Source organism: Silene latifolia, chromosome 7 (genome assembly GCF_048544455.1).
Source record: "Silene latifolia isolate original U9 population chromosome 7, ASM4854445v1, whole genome shotgun sequence".
NCBI classification, from domain to species: Eukaryota; Viridiplantae; Streptophyta; class Magnoliopsida; order Caryophyllales; family Caryophyllaceae; genus Silene; species Silene latifolia.
The window spans coordinates 25,435,788-25,457,593 of record NC_133532.1 but is presented as its reverse complement, the minus strand read 5'-3'; the positions used below and the strand labels follow the sequence as shown (position 1 = coordinate 25,457,593).

The following is a 21,806-nucleotide window of genomic DNA, read 5'->3' as shown; positions in this document are numbered from 1 at the left end:
AGGGGCTTCAGTTTGAGTCTGAGGCTGGAGATGGTAGTACCCAGGGAGTTGGAGGATGTGGTTCGGTCTGGTGATGAGATAGGTGAGGAGGAGGAGCGAGTGCGTAGGGTGCCCCGTAGACGGGATGAGGAGGGGCGTTTTCAGCGGATGTCGGATGGTAGTTCTAGTAGTGTCGTGGCTCCGAAGAAGAAGAAGTCGAGTAAGGATGTCTCTTGGTTGATTTCCGATCCGATTCTCTTGTATTTCAACAGCTTTCATTTGAAATTTGCATTTGCACCACGCGTTAACCGTGTTAGTCTTCATTAAAGAATCGGCATCCTTATTTACGGGACATCTTCCACCCATCCGACAAACAAAATAATCATGTCTCAAATTCGTGTTCCGACCAACTCTCTTGTTGCTTGCTCTTTTTATACCAAGCTCGAGTCTAAGTCCGATCTCAAATGCCCAATTAAACGCTTCCATACTTGATAAAAATAATCTGGTAGTCGTAAATTGATCTGAGTAATCAATACCGTTCCCATCGTTATTCACCTGCGCACACATTTCGATAAATTATTTAATAATAATTACTTATTTTATACGAAATGAGTCGGAAAAAATAAAAAATAAAAAAAATATAATACAAAGAAGGTAATTAATTATTCTAATTGTTTTATACAAAACGAGTCGGAAAAAATAAAAAATAAAAAAAATATAATACAAAGACGGTAATTAATTATTTTATAAAAAACGAGTCGGAAAAAATTAAAACAAAAAAATATATAAGACGGAAACAACAAAAAAAAATACACGAAATGGGCCTTGGACGAAGAAATTTTTCGTCTGTCTGGAAACTGCAGGGTCCGACGAAAAATTCCTTCGTCCAAGATGCGGGCTTGACGAAAGAATTTTTCGTCCAAACCCGCACTGACGAAAAATTCTTTCGTCCAAGGCCCATACTGGACGAAGGAATTTTTCGTCCAGGCCTGGGTTTGGACGAAAAATCTCTTCGTCCAGCCCATTCTCCATAATTTTTTTTTTCGATTGCATTTTCAACTAATTCCGTCAAGAAATCTATCCTAACTCCGTCTACAATCAAGGCATCTATCCTAATTCGGGAATCAATCGATAATAAAACATAAATTTTAGACAAAACTAAATCGTAAACTCGCCTCGTTACTAGCTTCATTGTTGAAATTATTGTTAAAATCGTTCTCGTTCATGCTGTTAATTACAAATCCCGTTTTTTTTTTTTTTTTTTTTTGAAAAACCGTCTTTTTTGTTTGTTGGAGAGATTTTAGTGAGACGGAAATTAATTTGTGTTTTAGTGAGACGGAAATTGACTTGTGTTTTAGTGAGACGGAAATGGAGTTATGTTATGAAGGGCAAACTTGGAAATTTACATTAAATGTCGACGATAATTAGTAAATTGTTGACGATATATAGCAAGACCCTTTTTTTTAATGAGTCTCACTGAGGTTGAAGTTCGGGCCGTGGACAAGCGTGAGATCCTCTTTAACAACAATAAAGAGTTTGTAGGATGGGTTAGACTCATTAGTCATTACATGCTCCCTCCGTACCAACTATCAATTCAAAGGTAACATGATAAAAATGGGGGAAACCAAGAAAAGAGGGTAAAAGTGGGGCAAAAGAGGAAAGCAAACTTGTATTATTGGGTAGGTGTGTGGGGGCACAAGTTGATATTTATGTAAATATAAGGAGAAAATAAGGGTATTATTGTCAATTTACAGTTCATTTATAGTATGTTACCTTTGAATTGGTACAGACACTTTAGGCAAGTGTTACCTTTAGATTGGTACGGAGGCAATATCTTTTTACATGTCATACAAAACAAAGTGTATTTTTTTTAAGAAAAGCCGAAGGTTATACTATAGTAACGAAATATCAAATAATATAACACTGTTAGCAGAAAGTGATAAAACTTCCGCCCATATTACTCTACCAGTAGCCCTTAGAACAGGATGAGCTAACTAATGAGCAACACGGTTATGAATACGACTAGTATATGAGTATATGACTAAATAACAGAATGAAAATTACTACATAAAACAAAATATCCTCTAAGACCAGCGAAACTAAGCTCCGTTCAACACGCTTTCCTTTCAATGCTTTCACCACTTGAAGACAGTCACTCTCCAAACTTTGTGTTGAATAATATTTCTTCATTGGTGTTGGTTCTAAGTACATATTGCTATGACCTCTTGATGATGATATCAGACTTTTAGGATCGTTAGTGCTCAAACCACAACAAGTAACATCGTCGCGATATTCAGGAATCTCAGGGTCAAAACTCCAAAGTTGTTAATGTAGAAGCTTAATTTACTGAACAATTTTGCTTATTTTACAACCTAAACCACGAGCCCCTAGTTCCGACCACCTCTTCCTCAGCTCTCGACCTCATTCTTTCCCTAACCTTTGCGCGTCGACCCCTTCCCCTGTTCCCGATCGTTGATCCGGTCATGGCCGTTGGTTTAGGGCCACCCGTTGTTGCTTGTGGTCTATGGCCTAACGTTGTCACCTCGTCGGTAATTTGTGGCCCTGCACAGTCTCTATCGCACGTTGGTGGTCCCCCTCTTTTCAGTTCAGCTTCATTAAGTTCAGTTCAACTCATCTATTCGCAAACTAACTCTTACTTCATCTCTATTTAGTTTAGTTCAGCTGAGTTCCATTCAGTTCAGTGCAGTTCAGCTTCTATCAGCTGAAAAGGACGTGTCATGTGTCTTTGTATTTTTTTTTTGAAAGAAAGAATCAATTCATTAATAAATAGTCATACGACATATATAACGTGTGTCAAATTTGACCGGATACAACTCGACTAAAACCAAATAAAATAAAATCTCGTTCAAAGAAAAATCTGTAAACTTGAATTGCTCCAAAACACATCCTCTATCATATCGCCGCAAATAACTTTTTACAAGAGGATCATAAAATCTTGAATCTTGACGAGAGACGATTTTATCCGACCAAATTGAGTGTAAACAACAAATCGACAATATATGTAATACCATATAACGATCCATTACGAAACTGATCTTCCGCATCTTCACCATATGAGGAACACCAAAACGCTCTTATCTATATTTCTAATAGAACTGAAACCTAGAAAGACAAAGACTGAAAGAACTCCGAAAATAAAGACGGACAAACGGATGTCATCAAATAAAGCGTCTTGCTTGTGACGGGCTAATCCCGTCACAAGCTTATGACCTCTCACAAAAAGGGAGAGGGGACAACGTGGGGCACCCCACATGTGCTTCTCACTCACCTCTCAATGGACATTTTGTGAGAAAAAACGATCTCAGTTACAGCTTGTGACGATTTTATGTCAAAAAGATACACTTTTAGTTGTGTCTCAGCCTTTTAAACCTCATAGTTTTTTTTTTTTTTGGTATGGGGATATACTCCGTTGAATTTAGTAACGTACGGAGTACATGAAACAAAGCCATCAATTAACACGAGACTTGACGGTTCTACAAGAGACAACCCTTGCGGATTGGCCTCCCAATCAAGGAACCATGAAGAAAACGAGTAAAACAAAATGCCGTAAAAAGAAGACCGAATCTCCCTCTTTCCCTACAATTCAAATCTTCAGCTTTATCCTTTACGTTACGTTCTCCACCCATTAAACCCTAAAATTAATTATCCCGAACACACTTTTTCCAGTTTTCCGCAACTCTCTTCTCCTTCAATCAGCCACCACCGCCCATTCTCCGAATCCCATCCTTTTATCATCTTTTCTCCCTCTTTTTCACACCACCACTTATTTTATTCTCTTCTATCTTCATTTTCCCCTTTATATCTTCCCTAAAAACCCTTAATCTTTCCTACCCATTTCAGCATTCCCCTTTAATTTATCTGGGTATTCCTCAATTTCCCCTTTTCCTTCTTCATTTCTTCATACCTTTCCCTTTACATTTTCGAGTAATTATTGTGTGCGACGGTCTTACATTTTTGGTTGTTTTGCTGTACTTTTTCTTTCCTACCCGTTTCAGCATTTCCCTTATTTTCATCTGGGTATTCCTCTGATTTCCCAAATTTTGCTTCTTGTCCATCCAATTTTGAAATTTTTTTATTGGGTATTCCTTTGATTTTCCCAATTTTGCTTCTTTAATTAATTGGGTATTCTTTTTCATCCAAATTTAAGAAAAAAAGATGGCAATTCCATGCACACATTTGATAGCAGGTGAAAAATCAACCATGGAAAATGGGGTTTTAATTGGGTCACCATTATCAACAACAGGGATACTATCACAAGATGAATTGAAGAAAATTGCAGCATATAAAGCAGTTGAATATGTTGAATCAAACATGGTTTTAGGTTTAGGAACCGGGTCCACTGCGAAACATGCTGTTGAAAGAATTGGTGAATTGTTGCGTCAAGGGAAATTGACTAATATAATTGGTATACCGACGTCGAAACAGACTCAAGCACAAGCTATATCATGTGGGATAACATTATCTGATTTGAATTCTCACCCAATTGTTGATCTTGCAATCGATGGCGCAGACGAGGTGGACCCACATATGAATTTGGTTAAGGGGAGAGGTGGGTCTTTACTTAGGGAAAAAATGATTGAAAGTGCAACGAAAAAGTTTATAGTTATAGTTGATGAATCAAAGATGGTGGATTATATAGGTGGAAGTGGTTTAGCATTGCCTGTTGAAGTTGTGCCATTTTGTTGGAAATTTTCGGCCGAAAGGTTGAGGATTTTGTTTGAGGATAAAGGGTGTGTTGTTAAGCTTAGAACAATGGGTGAAAATGGTGAAGAACCTTATGTTACTGATAATGGGAATTATATTGTTGATTTGTATTTGAAAGAAGATTTGGGTGATTTGAGTTTAGCTAGTGATGCTATTTTGAGGCTTCCTGGTATTGTTGAGCATGGTATGTTTATTGGTATGGCTACTACTGTCATTGTCGCTGGCGAGCTCGGGATTTCCCTTAAGAATAAGTAGAATTGAGATTCTGATGTTTTTGTTTTAGGCTTTGTAGTGAATTTTGTTTTGGTTAATTAGTTGAGTAGGTTGGTATGTGGGAAGTTAGTCTTCCAAATTCTTGTTTTGTTGGGATAATTGTTTGAGTTTTTGTTAGAATTTGATGATTAATGTCGACTCATGACGATGTTTTTGCAACTATTTCATACATTCAAGAAATCTGAATTCTCTCAGAAGAGGAATTGATCAAATGTGTTTGTTTTCTTAATGTGTATGCTGAGTTTCTTAATGGGACCGTCTCACTGTGAGACGGTCTCAGTACAAACATATCTAATCATATCGCTAACCCAACAATCTGATAAGATCACTGGATAACCGCGACAAGTCCTCTGTCAACTTGTTCATGGCACTTATCATTTGCCACTTAGGGGACGGGTTGTGATCAACACCTTGTTGACACTTTCGGGCAAATTTCATAGCTATGTTAGCCTTATGTTTTGCTGCACCGTTTGCCTTACCATTGAAGGATGTTATAGCTTCGGAGACATCCTTCAAAGCCATGGCCCTATAGAGTTGAATGCATCTTCCGACAACTTGTGCTTCCTTGCCGACAACCCTACCTCGCAACCCTTGTAGGTACCTTGATGTAACCTTTGCCTGAGCCGATAGCTGGTCAAGGGCGATTTGGGCTAACCCATTGACATTGGTGTGTGCACTTCGTGGATCGGTTCTGAGTGTGTAGGCACAAAACCCGAAGTCTCTTGTTTTTCGGCAAGTTAGTGACAGTTGCGATTCGCTGTTCAACTTCCTCATTAACCCATTGCATTGGGTTGATGGTGAAGTGATGAAAGCAGATATGAGAGCAATGTAAACTACAAATGAAAGCTTCATGTTTTCAGATTCTAAGGAAATACCAACAAATTGTAGATGAAATAAAAGGCTGGTCTATACTCTCTATATAATGTGTGTATGAGCCGGACGAAATCTGCAAAATTTACATGAAAAGGAATAAAATCAGCAAATCCAGAAAAAAATATACATGGAAAGAAATGTATACATTAAAATCAAGAGAAATACTGTGAATTTTATGATTTTTATCCTAAAAATTCGAAAAGAAGCAAATCATCAAGATTTGCAGGTACAAGTGTACAACATTCTTCCATTTTCAGGCACTCAGGCACAAGACTTGTTTAAACATTAGCAATAGGTCTTGGTATAGACGGGTGGGGCGTATTGACTGGTAAAGACCTCTAATAAAATGGGTAGGGTGACAAGGTGGGGCACCCCCATGTGCTTCCCACTTTATGGCAAATGGGTATTTTGTGAGAAGAAATGGTATCCGTTTATACGTATAGACGGATAGTGTCCGTCTATAATGAGAATTTGTGAAACATTAGACTCGATTCGTTTTTCTGCTCATATTGGTACATGAGCTTGGTAAGCCTATCTGGCCTAAGCTTCGAGCCATCTACCTGTTCGCTCTGAAGTGGTAAACTTTGGGTCGATTTAGAATTAGTACCCATGTGAGTTAACGAGTAAAAGTGTACTAAGTATGACAGCTGAGAACAACAATGTTGGTAAAGTGTAACTTTGATCGACTGATATCAAGTAAATGAAGAACATACAACAGATTGAAGATAACAGTATAACACAGACAGACTGTGTGACTTGTTCGACTTTGCAAGATGAGTTAAGACAACAATACGAAACTGACAGTATTTGTTACTGTAACTTAAATCACGAATGTAAGACAATAATAAAGATGAGTGATCGATGGAAGGAGATTGCAAGGAAGTGATCAATGTGTTGCAAAGTCGTCAAGCTGGAAGAAGCGATTTTCATATAGTCATTAACGAAATCTTGTTGCTTTGTAATAGCTTTAATTCAGTTAGATGGTCGCATATTACTATATTAGTAAGAAGTATAATCGAGCCGCTCATTCTTTGGCTCATTCATGTAATTTGGGTGGAAGTAATTTCTTCGATGCCTCGACCATTCCTTGTCGCATCGTGGATATTACGAAACCCGATTTAATGGCATATGCGTGATCCCGCTTTGGGGTTTATTTCAAAAAAAATAAAAATCGAGTTTGTTATTTGGTGAGATGGCGATGATGTGTCAGAGAAAGAACGCATTTTTGGTTTTACCAATGCTAATGCTTTAAGACCACTTTCCACATAGGACCCGTCCAATTACAAAAAATCCAAATAGATTTAGTTAATAAAATCGTAAAAAGATATTTTATTTTGACAACTTAAAATTTTATATTGATAACTTATGTATTTGAATATGCTAGTTTTCATTGTAAAATGTCGATTTATTAAAGTAAAATTAAAATAAAAAATAAACTAAATATTATTTTTGGGCTTATTTCCTTTTGGATTATTAGAATTTTTTTTCAAAATAGGGTTACTTAGCAAACTATTTCTCGTTTTAGCGTCCGTCTCAAACTATTTCTCTCCAATGGGTCCACGTCATCACTTTTGATTTTTTTTAACAAATCCAAGCTAAATAGCTATGCCAAATAGCGATTTTACTCATTTTCCACAAAATCGCTACCTGGAACAACGATTTGATAATTTTTTCATTAATCCCACCAAATAGAAGGGGGCCCACACAAAAGAGGCAAATCGCTATCCCATATAGCGATTTGGCCTTAAAGTCATTTTTAATGTCAGAAACATACCTCCCGTAACTTGTGTTTAGAGATTACCAGAGTTACGAAATCCGACAGCAGCAACTACATATGTGTGTTCAATGCATTAAGATATAGAAGAGATAGTTATTACTTATTAGGAAGTCTGGATTCAATGTTGGTGTGCAGGGGCGGATCTAGGGGGGGGCCCGGGTGGGCAAGTGCCCACCTTGAATTTAAGAATATTAATCTTTCAGTGAAGTTTTTAAGCATGTAGATGCTGTAGCTCAGTTGGTAGGAGGTTCATATTATTTGTCGTAGGTCCTGTGTTCGACCCCCAACATGGTATTGTTTTTCACAAGTATTGATTGCTGTGTATTTTTTGGGCCTTAGACCACACTACAGGCCCGTTTACTTGCAAATAGTTCTTTTTTATCAAAAACTTGTATCTAATAAGATTTGAACCTCCGACCACAAGGTTATTAAGTTAATGTCTCAACCATTGATCCACTAGCATTCATTGCTTATGTAGAATTATAGTGTCCTATATATCTTAAAAGAGACATTTTTCACTAATATAAAAATTATGTTCTATAAAATTTGATGTATAGCTAATATTTTAAAATTAATTTTTTTCAACTTTTTAAATCTGTATACAAATTGAATTAAAATATCCATAAAGTGCATTATAAAATGGAAGACGGAAGACGATTTATTTAGAAAAAAATTTGTGCCCCCCTTATGCCAAAGTTCTGGATCCGCCCCTGTTGGTGTGCCCTACATAACAGAGAAGAGAACTGTGGCGTGTTTCCGACGAAAGGGTATGATCATGATCAGTATTTAAATGCTACGGAGTATTTCCTATTAGCATATGACAAATAGATCATTTTAAGTTCGATAGAACATTACAAGTTCTCAGATGCTATGGTCTTATGATGAAGTTATTACGAGTGTTCGAGATTGGCCTGTATCAGCCGCTTCGTACCATCTTTTATAGCAGCCGCTTCTTAAGTCAACTTCAAAGCCTTTATCTTTTTTGTATGCGTAGTAGTACTATAGTTATCACGTCGTCGTTTTTACCCGTCAAAATATCGGTGGAGAACACATTTATACGAACCCAAAAAAAATCAGTCGAACTTGAAAAGATCCCGTTCTTCTTCTAAAATACAGGGTAAAGAGAAAGTTCTAGGTGGGTCTAAACCCTGAACTGCAACATGATTACATGAATGAAAGAAGCAAGAACTAAATAAACATATAAATCAACAACAATCATCAAGTTACACAAGTTACAGGGGGTTTTGTTTGGTTTTGTTTTTAGCATTAAAAAGCATCTAAGACAAATCGCTATATGGGATAGCGATTTGCTTCTTTTTGTGTGAGCCCCTTCTCTTTGGTGGGATTAATGAAAAAATTAACAAATCGCTGTTGGAGGCAGCGATTTTGTGGAAAATGAGTAAAATCGCTATTTGGCATAGCGATTTAACTTAGATCTGGTAAAAAAAACCAAAAGTGCTGACGTGGACCCATTGGAAAGAAATAGTTTGAGACGGACGTTAAAACGAGAAATAGTTTGCTAAGTAACCCTATTTTGAAAAAAAATTCGGATTATTCTTATAGGCCTTATAAAAAAGTTGTTGATTATTTTAAAAGAAAAACAAGGCCCACAGGCTTCCTACCTTGACGTTTACTTGTGCACATCAAGAGTCAAGACTAGTACTTGTAATATTTAATTGTTCTCCTTCAAAAAATCAACAAAGCTGTAGTAGCACATTGGCAAATCTAATGACTTAAGATTCCAGGTTCAACTCCTGGCTACAGCAAACTTTTTGTTTTATTTTTTATTTTTAATTTTTTATTTACAACAATCCGTTTTACGCCATTCAATCCATCCCTCTGCAGCTCAGCTGATAGCGGTGCTTGAACTTGGCAATCCGGCCTAAGCTTTGACTCTTTGAGCGATCTGCCTTTTTGCTCTGAAGCAGTATACTTCGGGTTCTCGACCAATTTTATTGGTTTACATAGGATATCCATTGCGTCGTCGGGCACAACCAACAATAATTCCTTCATTTTCTAGAAGCCATACAAAAGCAACTGTATAAGTATTCGAAACAATTTAAACAGAACAAAAAGTTTTGAGATTTTTCAAAGAGCTCGACATATTTTGCAGATATATATCATGTACGAGTACTTAAAAATCCTTAATCAAAGCAATGAGATTTCTCAACAAAACACGAGGCTAAGATGATAAGTGAAATTACCATCGGATGTTAGTAATTCATTGCAAAAAATTTCAAAAAGAACTATTTTCAATTTTATTCTTGAAAAAGTTGCTAGACGAATAGCGTCGTGGAATTGCCATTTGCTTTCAGCAGCCGGTAGGTTAACCCTTATTTCTTCTGTTCTGTCTTCCATCTCTATTTACTTTCTATCGGTCTTTAAAGTATCGATAAGTGTGACAGCCAAGATTGACTCTATGCTTTCACAGTTCTGGTGGACAGGAGGTCGAATGGGGAAACATATAAGTTGGTGTAGTAAATTGTTCTTATCACAACCTAAGGGGAAGGGTGGTTTGGGAATTAGAAATGCAAGAGGGTTTAATCAAGCTATGGTTGCAAAACTAGCCTGGAGAATGGTTTCACTCCCTTCTTCTTTAATTGCTAGAACTCTTGGCAAAAAATATAAACTGCTAGATTCTTTAAAGTCGCCTGATTCAAGGACGCAGCCAATGGGGACGACTTGGGGTGGCCGAAGCCTACTTTGGGGATTTGAATTAATAAGGGATAAATGTGCATGGAAAATATGTTCTTCATCAACCCTTAATGTATAGACAGCAAAATGGGTTGAAGGTTTTGCACCCTTACCTAAAGACCAAAACCTTTTAGAAGGGTCGCCAAGTCTTATTGACTTAAAAGTCCGTATTTAATCGTAAATCATGTTTGGAATGTTCCTTTCATTTGCCACATCTTTGATTGTGTCTGGGCATCTAAAATTTTAGCAATCCCCATTTTCGATAATGCTCCGGATGATACACTTTATCTCGAAGGCACAAAGACTGGGAATTATACGGTGAAGATGGGATATCATACTGCTCAATCAATGATTTGGACGGAAGCGGCAACATCTAAGGATCTTACAAGATTACAGCCTGATTACCAAGACTTTGTCAAGAAAAATTTATGGACTTTACCGGGACCAAAGGTCTGGCATGTCCTCCTATGGAAAATACTTACTGATACTCTCCCCGTTGGTCAGGAATTCTCCGCACGGAATATTCATACTTCTAATACTACTTGTCGACTAGACGACAATTGTACTCCAACTGAAACTCTGGATCATCTTTTCCGCGATTGTTATTTCGCTCAAAGATTGTGGGCGGGAAGCTACATTGGGATAAGAACAGAAAATTGTTCCTTTGTGAACGTTAAGACTTGGATGATAAACTGGCTGCTTTTTCTATTGAAAATGGATGACAATAAAGTAGAAGTGATCTCCTTCCTCGCCACCCTTTGGACTATTTGGAGAGTAAGAAACAACAATTGTTTCAGGGATTCAAGAATAAATTTGGTGGGTGCTATGATGCTCTATGAGTCTCAGTTTAATGTTGCTACTGCTGCATACCAGAAAATAGAGGAGGAGATACCACCGGGTACGGCTTTTTTGGGGGCTTCTGATGAACATGATGACTACAATCAACAATTAAAAGCAGGGACTACAATTTGGGTCTTGGGCTCCATGAGTTCCTGCGATATGGCTACGATTTATGTTGATGGTTCCTGGGAGATGTCGCGAAAGGCGGGATATGGATGGACTTGTTCTAACTCTAATGGTAATATAACAACTCATTGGATTTCTGGTTATGCACAATGTCCAGAACAGGCGGAAGGTAAGGCTATAATTGAAGCCATGAAATGGGCTCTTGCTAATAATTTGCTCCATATTTCCGTCCACTCAGACTGTATTACCATGCTGAGTCACATTGCAGCGGGCACTTCCAATAATCATCTTACATGGACAACCACGAAGGATATCTATGATCTAGCTTCTATGTTTCATTGCTTTTCAATATCGTACGTTAATAGATCTTGTAATGTACTTGCTCATAGATTGGCAAATTGGGCCAGAGCTTGATTTGCCTTTCTACTTGTCAAAAAAAAAAAAATGATAAGTGAAATGTTCATCTACTTCATTTAGTTTGATCTGATCTCCGCTTATATCGGCCCTTGAACTTATCAATCTGGCCTAAGCTTTGAGCCGTCGGCCTTTTCGCTCTCAAGTGCTAAACTTTGGCTTCTCTGCTAATTTTGGTGGATTACGTAGGATTATCACGTGTTTATCTTTAAGGATATAAGTTTAATATATTTCCATAAAATAAACAACAAAGTTGTAGTAGCACATTGGCAAATCTTCAAGATATGAGATTCCAGGTTCAACTCCTGGCTACAACATAGTTTTCTTTCTTTTTTTCCAAGGCTTGTTCAATTATTCCATTCTTTAAATTAATTTGTTCTTCTGAAGTTTTAGGAAATATGACTCTTTATAATTTTCAATATTAGCAAAATTATGAAGAAAAAGTTAATATTTTGTTAGTTGGACAAAATTATACGAGTACGATGAAGAATCATCTGTCGGCTTTGTTCCGGCTTGTTGTAGGGTAATTAGAAGCATAGATTGATGGTTTGATACAGAACTACTTGAGATTAAATAGGAAGGGCTAGGCCGAGCGAGGCAACACGTTCTTGTCAGCCGGTGACCAAGCAAAGGACAACATGTTCCAAGGTCATCAGGCCAACCGATGATCCTAAGCCATCGTCCACAAAAGGCTCAATGACATCAACACGTGCCATGAGGAGGTCAAAAGGATGAGACATTTGTATATGTATTACATGACAATCCCCTGAGCTGGAGATTGGGATTCATTCATATGTTTTAAACTATAGTTTCAAATATAAACAGAACATTATGAGGTAATGGAGTTGAAAGACATACATGTAGTAGAATCAACTCTTATCTAAGGGCAAACAATGCTTGCTACCACAAATATCTGATCATGCTTACAACAACTTCAATAGATATTTACTAGACAACCGCGACAAGTCCTTTGTAAAGTTGTTCCTGGCACTTAACATTTGCCACTTAGGCGACGGGTTTTGATCAACACCTTGTTGACAACCACGGGCGTATTTTATAGCTATGCAAGGCTTTTGTTTGGCTGCACCACACGGCTTGCAGTTGGAGGATGTTATAGCTTCTGAGACATCCTTCATATATAGTCAGAACCCTATAGAGTTGAATGAATCTTCCCACCACTTGTACTTCCCTGCCCGGCAACCCTTGTAGGTACCTCTATGTATCCTTTGCGTGAGCCAAAAGTTGGTCAAGGGCGATATGGGCTAATCCATTGACATTGGTGTGTGCGCTTCGTGGATCTGTTCAAAGTGTGTAGGCACATAAACCCAAGTCAGCTGTTTTCCGGCATGTTAATGACAGTTGTAATTAGCTGTTTAACTTCCTCATTAACCCCATTGCATTGGGTTGATGGTGAAGTTATGAAGGCAGAGATGGAATAAAGACCAGGGAGATCCTATGAATTTTCCGTTGTAAACAAAAAATGAGTGTAAGATGATGACTGAAACGTCGTAAATTTTACGCCATTCAATCCGTCCCTCTGCTCATACCGGCTCTTGAACTTGGCAATCTGGCCTAAGCTTTGAGCCATCTGCCTTTTCGCTCAGAAGAGGTAAACTTCCGGTTCTCTCAGAATTTACTAGTTCAATTATCAAACGTTGTTCAGAATTGCAAAATTACTCGTAAAGCAAATCCAGAAAAATCAGGTGGTTCATACTAGGGTGCGTGTTATTGCCTGATTAGTGATTACTATTTTTTCATTAACTGAACATACATGGAAAGAAATTTATACTTTAAAAATCAAGAGAAATACTGTGAATTTTATGATTTTTATCCTAAAAATTCGAAAAGAAGGAAATCATCAAGATTTGAGCAGATCAAAGAGTACAGGTACAACATTCTTCCATTGTATTAGGATATCGATTGCATCTAAGGGTGCAATCTTTTCTTCATTTCCTAGTAACCACATTGAAGCAATTGTATAGCTATTCAAAACAGTTCAGACAGAAAAAAGAAAGAAAGAAAAAGTCAACAGTTTAATCATATTTTTCACATGTCATCGAGTTCAATGATCAAACCGGCCTTGCTAACAATTGCAAAATTACTAATAGCCCCACTTAAAAGAAACTGTATTTGAAGAGTAGGGATACCAAGTACTTTAGTCGGGGTGAATTTGGTACTCCTTTAAATTTCAGCTTCTATTTTACGGAGAATTAATTAAAGTAAGTCAAATAAACAATGTAAATTAGTAAAAGTGTAACTTTGATCGACTGATGTCAAGTAAATGAAGAACATCCAACAGATTGAAGAAGACTTCCTAACTTTGACGTTTACTTGTGTATATCAAGGCTGATACTAATAATATCTAATTTGTTTCCTTTAACTAATCAACAAAGCTGTAGTAGCACATTGGCAAATCTCATGATATAAGATTCCAGGTTCAACTCCTGGCTACAGCCATATCACCTCGCTAGTCACAGCTCCCATAGCTCTATATTCCGCTTCTGCAGTGGACTTGGCCATATATTCCGCTTCTGCAGTGGACTTGGCCACGGTTAACTGTTTCTTCGTCCTCCATGATATAGGCGAGTTCCCTATCGAAACAAAATACCCACTTAAAGATCTCCTTGTCAATGGGCAACTCGCATAATCCGAGTCACAATATCCCCGTATTTGCAAATCTCCATCTCTCTTAAGGAATATCCTCTTGCTTGGACTTCGTTTAAGATACCGCACGACTCTTAGAGCCGCTTCCCAATGCTCCTTGTGAGGCTCATTTACAAACTGGGATAGTATGTGTACGGCATACACTAAGTCAGGTCTCATGATTGTCAAATACACTAACCTTCCAACAAGCCGTCGATACTTCATTATATCCTTGAGCACATAACCTTTCGCCATTGCTAAATTGTGCCGTGACTGGACGGGTGTGTATACGGTTTTAGCTCCTTCCATCCCCGTTTCCTCTATGATGTTCATCGCATATTTCCTTTCATTCAAGAACAACCCATTTGCACCATGTGCTACCTCTATGCCCAAGAAGTACTTGAGCCTTCCCAAGTCTTTGATTCCAAAGCTCTTATCCAAGAATCCTTTGAATTTTGTGTAAGCTTCTCGATCATTACTAACCACTATCATGTCGTCTACATACACGAGAACCCCTATGAATACCCCATTTCGATTGAAAATAAACAAGGAGTAGTCCGCTAACGACTGAACAAAACCGTAACTCTTCAACGAAGTGGTCAGTTTGGCAAACCAGTTTCTGGAAGCCTGTTTCAACCCATAAATCGATTTCAAAAGCTTGCATACCTTGTTTTCTCCCGTCCTCTCGTAGCCTTGTGGAATCTTCATATAAACTTCCTCCTCGAGATCTCCATGTAGAAAGGCGTTGTTGACATCTAAATGTTCAATAAACCAACCTTTGATTACGGCCACTGCTAGCATACATCTCACACTTGTCATCTTTGCTACAGGCGCGTAGGTCTCATGAAAATCGATCCCCTCCACTTGAGTGAATCCTTGTGCTACGAGTCTTGCCTTGTACCGTTCCACTGTTCCATCGGCTTTATACTTTATCTTGTATACCCACTTACAACCAATGGGTTTCTTCCCTTCCGGTAGTGTCACCACCTTCCACGTCCCATTTTTTTCAAGGGCTTCAATCTCCTTGCTCATAGCTTCTCTCCATTTCGAATTCTTTGCAGCCTGAGAATAATGACTGGGCTCACGATTGTCATCAATCGTGGCTAAGAACTCTGTGTGATTGACTATAACAATTTGTATCAACATAATTGACTAGAGGATAACGCGTACCTGACCGTGAGGATGAATTTTGGACATGATGAGCATTCGAATTTGAGGTAATTATTCTAGTCGATTTGCAATAATAATCCTTTTTTCATGCCGGTTCGAATTTTTCCCGTGCTTCACGACCCATTCTTTCCTCACCCGTGTTTGTACCCGTCTGTTCCTCTATCAAATCACCAATATGCACACTATTGTCAACACCTCCAAGCTCATGATTTCCTGCATTTCCCGTACCATTCCCAACAATTTCTTCTGTTTCATTGTGTTGTGCGGAAGCGATACGGAGTAGATGCAAAAATAAAAGACACAAAGAATTTAACGTGGTTCACTATCAATGCGATAGCTACATCCACCAGGGCGAGGGAGAATAATTCACTATGTCGGGAGAATTACAGATTACAAAAGATGAGCACAGAGTTTTTCTAGATCTGCCTCTTAAAACTCTCAATGTGTTTGCCTCACAAATCTCTCCTTAAAAAATAGCTAGGTTAGGGTAGTGTTTATATATTAAACTACCCTAACAAAGACTAATACAATTAGGAAATAAAATAATAAACAAACTTAATTAAACTAAAGGATGGAATTCGGAAATCCCACGTATAATGACCAAAACCAATTAAACTTGGAAAAAGTGTGGAGCCCACAGAAAACCAATACAAGACCAGCCAACAAAATCACGTAGGAAACAATAATGTAGCTCCAGTATTCCCTGCGACCCGCACCCGCAGACATGTCGCCGGTCTTCTAATTCTTTTTCCTTATTCCTTTTCTTCTTTAGTCTAATTTATGTCACCATAATCAAACTCCGACATACGTAATGCGACATACGAGTCACATTCTAACACATTGCTATGTTCATGCACCTGTTCCACATCTTCCCTTGCTTCACTATTCATGTCAACGTGACCAGGGAATAATGTTCCCAAGTATCTTGATCCAAAGTGCGTCCTATTTGTGACCCAGGGACATCATCCGTGACTTCATCCGTGACTGAGTATGGATAGACATGTTCATAAAAAATAACATCTCGTGACACGAAAACCCACTTTTCCTTTAAGTCATATACCTTCTAACCCTTCTTACTATGGGGATACCCGATGAAAATGCACCGCTTCCCACGTTCCCCAAATTTATCACGTTGTCTGTCTTTGTTATGGACATAGCATACACATCCTAGAACTTTTAAATTATCAAACGTGGGCTTTCTTTTATGCAATATTTCATAGGGTGTTTTACCATTTAGTAAGGGTGTAGGTGTTCTATTTATAAGATATGCAGCCGTGAGTATGCATTCACCCCAAAAATTGGATAGGTAAACTCCCTTGAAATTGCAATGCCCTTGCTTTTTCAAGGATGTGACGGTGTTTCCTTTCTACCCGACCATTCTGTTGGGGTGTGTCGACATTGCTTGTTTGAAACAAAATACCATTCTCTTCATAATAGTGTTGCATGGACCCTGACAATAATTCTGTTCCATTATCACTTTGAATGACTTTGACACACGTTTCAAACTGAACTTTTACCATTTGACAGAAAATTTTCATTAGGTCTCCTGCTTCACTTTTCTCTTTCATGAGGTAAACTCATACTCCCCGGCTATGGTCATCAACAATAGTCAAAAAATAATGGGCTCGGGTCAAACTAGCTACACTGTATTTTCCCCATATATCACAATGAATAAGACCAAACAATTTATCACACCTTTTATTATTGAGCTTAAATGAAGTGCGAGACTGTTTGGTTCTACAACACGAATCACAAAAATTGTCTGAAAACCAACGCAAATTATGTCCAACTAAAGAAGAAAATTGGGAAAAAATACTCGTAGAAGGATGTCCTAGTCGTTTATGCCATAGACGACTATCCTTTGATGCCGTGACTCTACCCGCAACTTCTGTCTCTTTCGACTTGAAATAATAAACCCCTTTCCGATACTCACCCCGTCCAATCTCCATCCTCGTAGTCCGGTCCTGCATTTCACAATAATCCGAGTGAAATGTTATTATACAATTGTTTTCGCGGATTATTTATTGGACGGAAATTAAATTACAAGTGAGCTTAGGTACAAACAAAACATCTTTCAATATAAAATTAGGATCCAATTGAACTTCTCCATGAATGCTTGCTTCGATTTCTCTCCCATCCGGCAAACTTACTGATGACGGAGTATCGACCCACGAATTCATCAACAAGTCACGCTTTCCTGTCATATGGTGAGACGCACCACTGTCTATCATCCATTCAACATCAATGGTTAATTTCATACCTTTTAATTTTTCGTTTCCATCAGGACTCGCCCCCAACAATGATCAAATCCTTTCAATTTCTTCATCTGTAAAAGGAACGTTCTTGCCTGATGGTTCTCCTTGTCGTGCACCTGCTGCTGCTGTCATGGCGCTCGCCTGATGTGTGTTCTCACTCTGTCCTCGTCCTCTGCCCCTGCCACGACTGCCATTTCCTCGACCAGTCCCATATCCTCTTCGTCCTCTCCTCCTTTCACGTGCCTTCACCACTTCGTAACCATGCTTATCGTAGCAATTTTCCTCCGTATGATAGTACTTCTTGCAATGAGTGCACTGGGGTGGCTCTTCTTCGGTTTCTGGTTCTGGAATGTGTCCCTTTCTTCCATAGGATGCTCTGGCAGTCATCGCAGCCTCATCTCGTTCTTCCTTTACTTTGGTAAGGGAAGCATGTCTCTCTTCTCTCAAAATCAGGGCATAAGCACGAGTCAAACTCGCTATGGGATCCTCCATCAGTAGGTTAGTTCTCACTTGTCCATATAATTTTGAATCTAAACCCATTAAAAACTGATGTACCTTCTCCTCTTCTCGTTCTTTTGCTATCGTCATGGCTGCACCACAAGTACACTCTTTGATCTTGCTATAATTTGCCAATTCGTCCCAGATAGTCTTCAATCTCATATAGTATTCTACTACCGAGTCTCTTCCTTGTTTGCATTCGTTCAACTCGCTCTTCAACTGATGAACCCTAGGTGCGTTGCCCCCGCCGAGTACCTATCACGCAATTCATCCCAAATTTCTTTGATGGACTGCGAAAAGGAGATGCTCGAATGGAGCTTCGGTTCAATGACATTCCGAAGCCACGCGCGCAACATAGCATTACACTGTCACCACACTACTAACTTTAGGCTGTCCTCTTCACCATTGCACTCGGGTTTCTTGACTTTCCCTTCAAGAAACGCCAATTTGTTCTTAGCATCCAATCCATTTTTCACCGCCTATGCCCACATCTTGTAGTTATCACCATTGAAAATAATTTGTGTGACATTGAGATTAGGATTGTCGGACGGATGAAGATAGAGAGGTGAATTCATGGGAATGGTCTTTGGACCACCTCCTGTTTTTCCGTCATCACCAGGCATGATGAGGTCGCTGGATTTCTGGATTTTCGTTTTGATTAATTTTTTTTTTTTTTTTTTTTTGTGATTAGATCGTAAACTGCTCACGATACCATGTGAAATTCTAATGAGCAAGGAAGTCTGGGAATCGATTAATTCTCATTGATCAAACCTAGCATATACAAACCTATGTATATATAGTACAAGGCAAAAGATACAATCTAACTATTCCTAAGTTAGCTCCTATTAACAAGGTAACAAAATAATTTACTTCCCTAAAGCTAAGGATCACTACAACCGAATAAGATCAAGGAATATATTCTAATATGCTAGGACGCTAGGCACGGAAACTACATCCATAGAAAGTCCGAATAGGCCATTTGAAGCTCCAGCTTCCAAGAAATGACTTGTTTGAATAACACCGCAACTGCATGGAACAGCAGCAGTTCAGTGTCCGACAAACAGAATAGTTGAACATATGATTCAGTGAAATGAATGTATGCTTACCCAAAAGGGATCGTGACATCAATTGGTTGGGAAGCAGCATTATCAGTTGTGAGATGCAATAAATCTTGGACGACGTAACCAGAGGATGATGTGTTTGCTGAGAGATACTCAACTCTGTAGGGACAATAACTCTCTGAAGGCAAACATCTATGTTCACAGAGCGGGCTACTGCATGAAAGCCGTGTGCCAGTTGATGAAGTACTCAAGCTGTATATGTTGAACTCTATTGTCTGAAATTTCAATAAGAAAAATCGCATTCAGTGGTGGAGCGAGGGAGGGGCTAGCAGGGGCGGCCACCCCCGCTGACATTTGAAAATTTCGAAATTTTTAGTTAAAATTTTCTGATTTTTTAGAGGTTGCCTTATGCTATAACCTCTGTGTCCCCGCTGAAATTTTACGCCCCCGCTGGTTTTAAATCCTGGCTCTGCCACTGATCGCATTGAAATTTTCAAGCAATTCAGAGATGAACCCAATACGCTAGCATAATGTACATATGTTTCTAGTAAATTTGCGAGATTAAGAAGTATAATTTTCATTTTTAATGGAGCTTCGCCTATTACTGAATCAAGTAAAATGGTTACTAAGTTAGTCCCTGCAATTATGCAAATGATCATCACCATGGTTCAGCCGAATTTAGCCTTTTTACGCGTTGGTTGAATCAACTCATGGGTAATGGTCCTCAAGGGTGGAGTTTAGTGGTTAAAACTTGGGTGAAATTCCCAGGAGACTCTGGTTCAAGCCTCCCCAAGAGCAAAAATCTTGTGGAGCATTCTTGGCCTGAGTCCATGCCTAATAGACTTCGAGCATGTCACCCTCGGGTGGCTTACCTGGTATACGTGGTTTGCAGGCTATCACGTACACCCGAGGGTTTACCCAACTCATGGGTAATGATCGCGTTTTTGTCCAGAAGTTGAAAAAATAGCATGAAATGCATAACATAGGTATACCTCTGTCTGACTGAACTCATAGCTCCGAACACAGTTAGACGAACAGTCGCATGGTAACCAGAAAAGGACACTGCCAGTGTCAAGTGCCACAAGATACCAGGATGCTGGTGTTCCGATTGATACATTTGCGTAATACAAACTGAACCACAACACAAGACATATAAAAAAACGACAGTATTAATTACTCGCAAAATACTATTCATGATCGATAAAAGATTTGAAAGAAATGTTGAGAAATGCCGAGAGTTTTGAACATACAATCCCAGTTCAGGAATGGAAAGAGTAGCATTTCCTGCAGCAAATGTAAGGGGAGTTTTATGATCAGTTTGTCCTGCTAATCTTCGGCCATGAAAGCGATCACGATGCACCATAGCATCATAATACTCCATTGTACCCATTTCAGGAAACTCATTGGTAACACCAAACATTGACTTGACAGGATCAGAAAACCGATGGTGGATATCGAACCCGACTCCATTAGCACCTTCACAACTCTGCCACCTCCAAACACATACTATTAACAACACAACATATCCATAAATTGTTGAAGTCATGACTTAGAATTATTTGAAATAAAAGTAGAAAAATGTATTAACAAAATAAAGTCTACAAACATTTTGATTTAGAGAGATGAATCTAGTCATATAGAATTAGTTTAGTTTGATTATGTTGATTAAGGCCCTGTTCTTTTGGACTTAAAGTCACTTTCTATAAGTTAAGTTCATCAAAATTAAGTTAAGTTCAGAAAAGTTCAGCAAAATTAAGTTAAGTTAAGTTCAGCAAAATTAAGTTCAGAAAAGTTCAAGAAATTAAGTTCAAAAAATTAAGTTCGAAATGTTAAAGAAAAATTAAGTTGAAAAAGTTCAATGAGAATAATAAGTTTCATAATATTGACGAGTTCTAAAAAATAGATACAATTTTCGTTCAAATCCGTTGTATAAACAATCCGAGATTAATTATTATTCTATATAATTTTTTCAAAAAAAAAACATTTATTTAAAGCCGAATTCTTACCTATCCCCCGAAGGTATGTTAGAGTATTTTAATTACCGACATTCGTCATTGAGAATGAAAGTTGAAATGACATTTGGTCAATTGAAAAAAAGGTGGAAGGTGTTGAAAGTTATGCCTCAAATGTCACCTAAGGATCAAATGTCCATTATTGTTTCTAATTTCACACTTCATAATTTTATACGGATGCACACTCATGGGATACCTGTTATACAACATGAGAACGTTCTACGGACAAAAGATTTAGACATGTTTGATAAGAAGCGGAAAAAAGCTATGTACAAGATGCGAAATAACATAGTCAAGAACATTTGGCGAGGCAATGGATTTGACGGGGTGAGCTCAAATGAAGATGAAGAAAGTGACGAGGAAGATGATAATATGGAACTAGATGATTAGAAAGAAAAAAAAAAGTAATGTGATTTACTTTTTATTTTTATGTATTAGGTAATGTGTTCGAAAATATTAACTTATA

General features: G+C 38.2%; 3 protein-coding genes across 3 annotated transcripts; 2 read left to right on the top strand and 1 right to left on the bottom strand.

The window, feature by feature from the left end:
* The first annotated feature begins 3,528 nt into the window (after positions 1-3,528).
* On the top strand, positions 3,529-5,189 carry LOC141591994 (putative ribose-5-phosphate isomerase 2). The gene has a single exon (XM_074412526.1). The coding sequence runs from the start codon at positions 4,156-4,158 to the stop codon at positions 4,957-4,959; it is 804 nt and encodes a 267-aa protein (XP_074268627.1). The 5' UTR covers positions 3,529-4,155; the 3' UTR covers positions 4,960-5,189.
* Positions 5,190-5,280: 91 nt separating this feature from the next.
* On the bottom strand, positions 5,281-5,829 carry LOC141589900 (pectinesterase inhibitor-like). Its single transcript, XM_074410521.1, has one exon. It carries the CDS (start codon positions 5,827-5,829, stop codon positions 5,281-5,283), a length of 549 nt encoding a protein of 182 aa, XP_074266622.1.
* Positions 5,830-10,645: 4,816 nt separating this feature from the next.
* LOC141589899 (uncharacterized) lies at positions 10,646-11,701 on the top strand. Its single transcript, XM_074410520.1, has one exon. It carries the CDS (start codon positions 10,646-10,648, stop codon positions 11,699-11,701), a length of 1,056 nt encoding a protein of 351 aa, XP_074266621.1.
* The last annotated feature ends 10,105 nt before the right edge of the window (positions 11,702-21,806 follow it).

Excerpts from the sequence above, each read along its gene's own strand:
- LOC141591994 (XM_074412526.1), top strand. The coding sequence starts at position 4,156 with ATGGCAATTCCATGCACACATTTGATAGCAGGTGAAAAATCAACCATG.
- LOC141589900 (XM_074410521.1), bottom strand. The coding sequence starts at position 5,829 with ATGAAGCTTTCATTTGTAGTTTACATTGCTCTCATATCTGCTTTCATC.
- LOC141589899 (XM_074410520.1), top strand. The coding sequence starts at position 10,646 with ATGGGATATCATACTGCTCAATCAATGATTTGGACGGAAGCGGCAACA.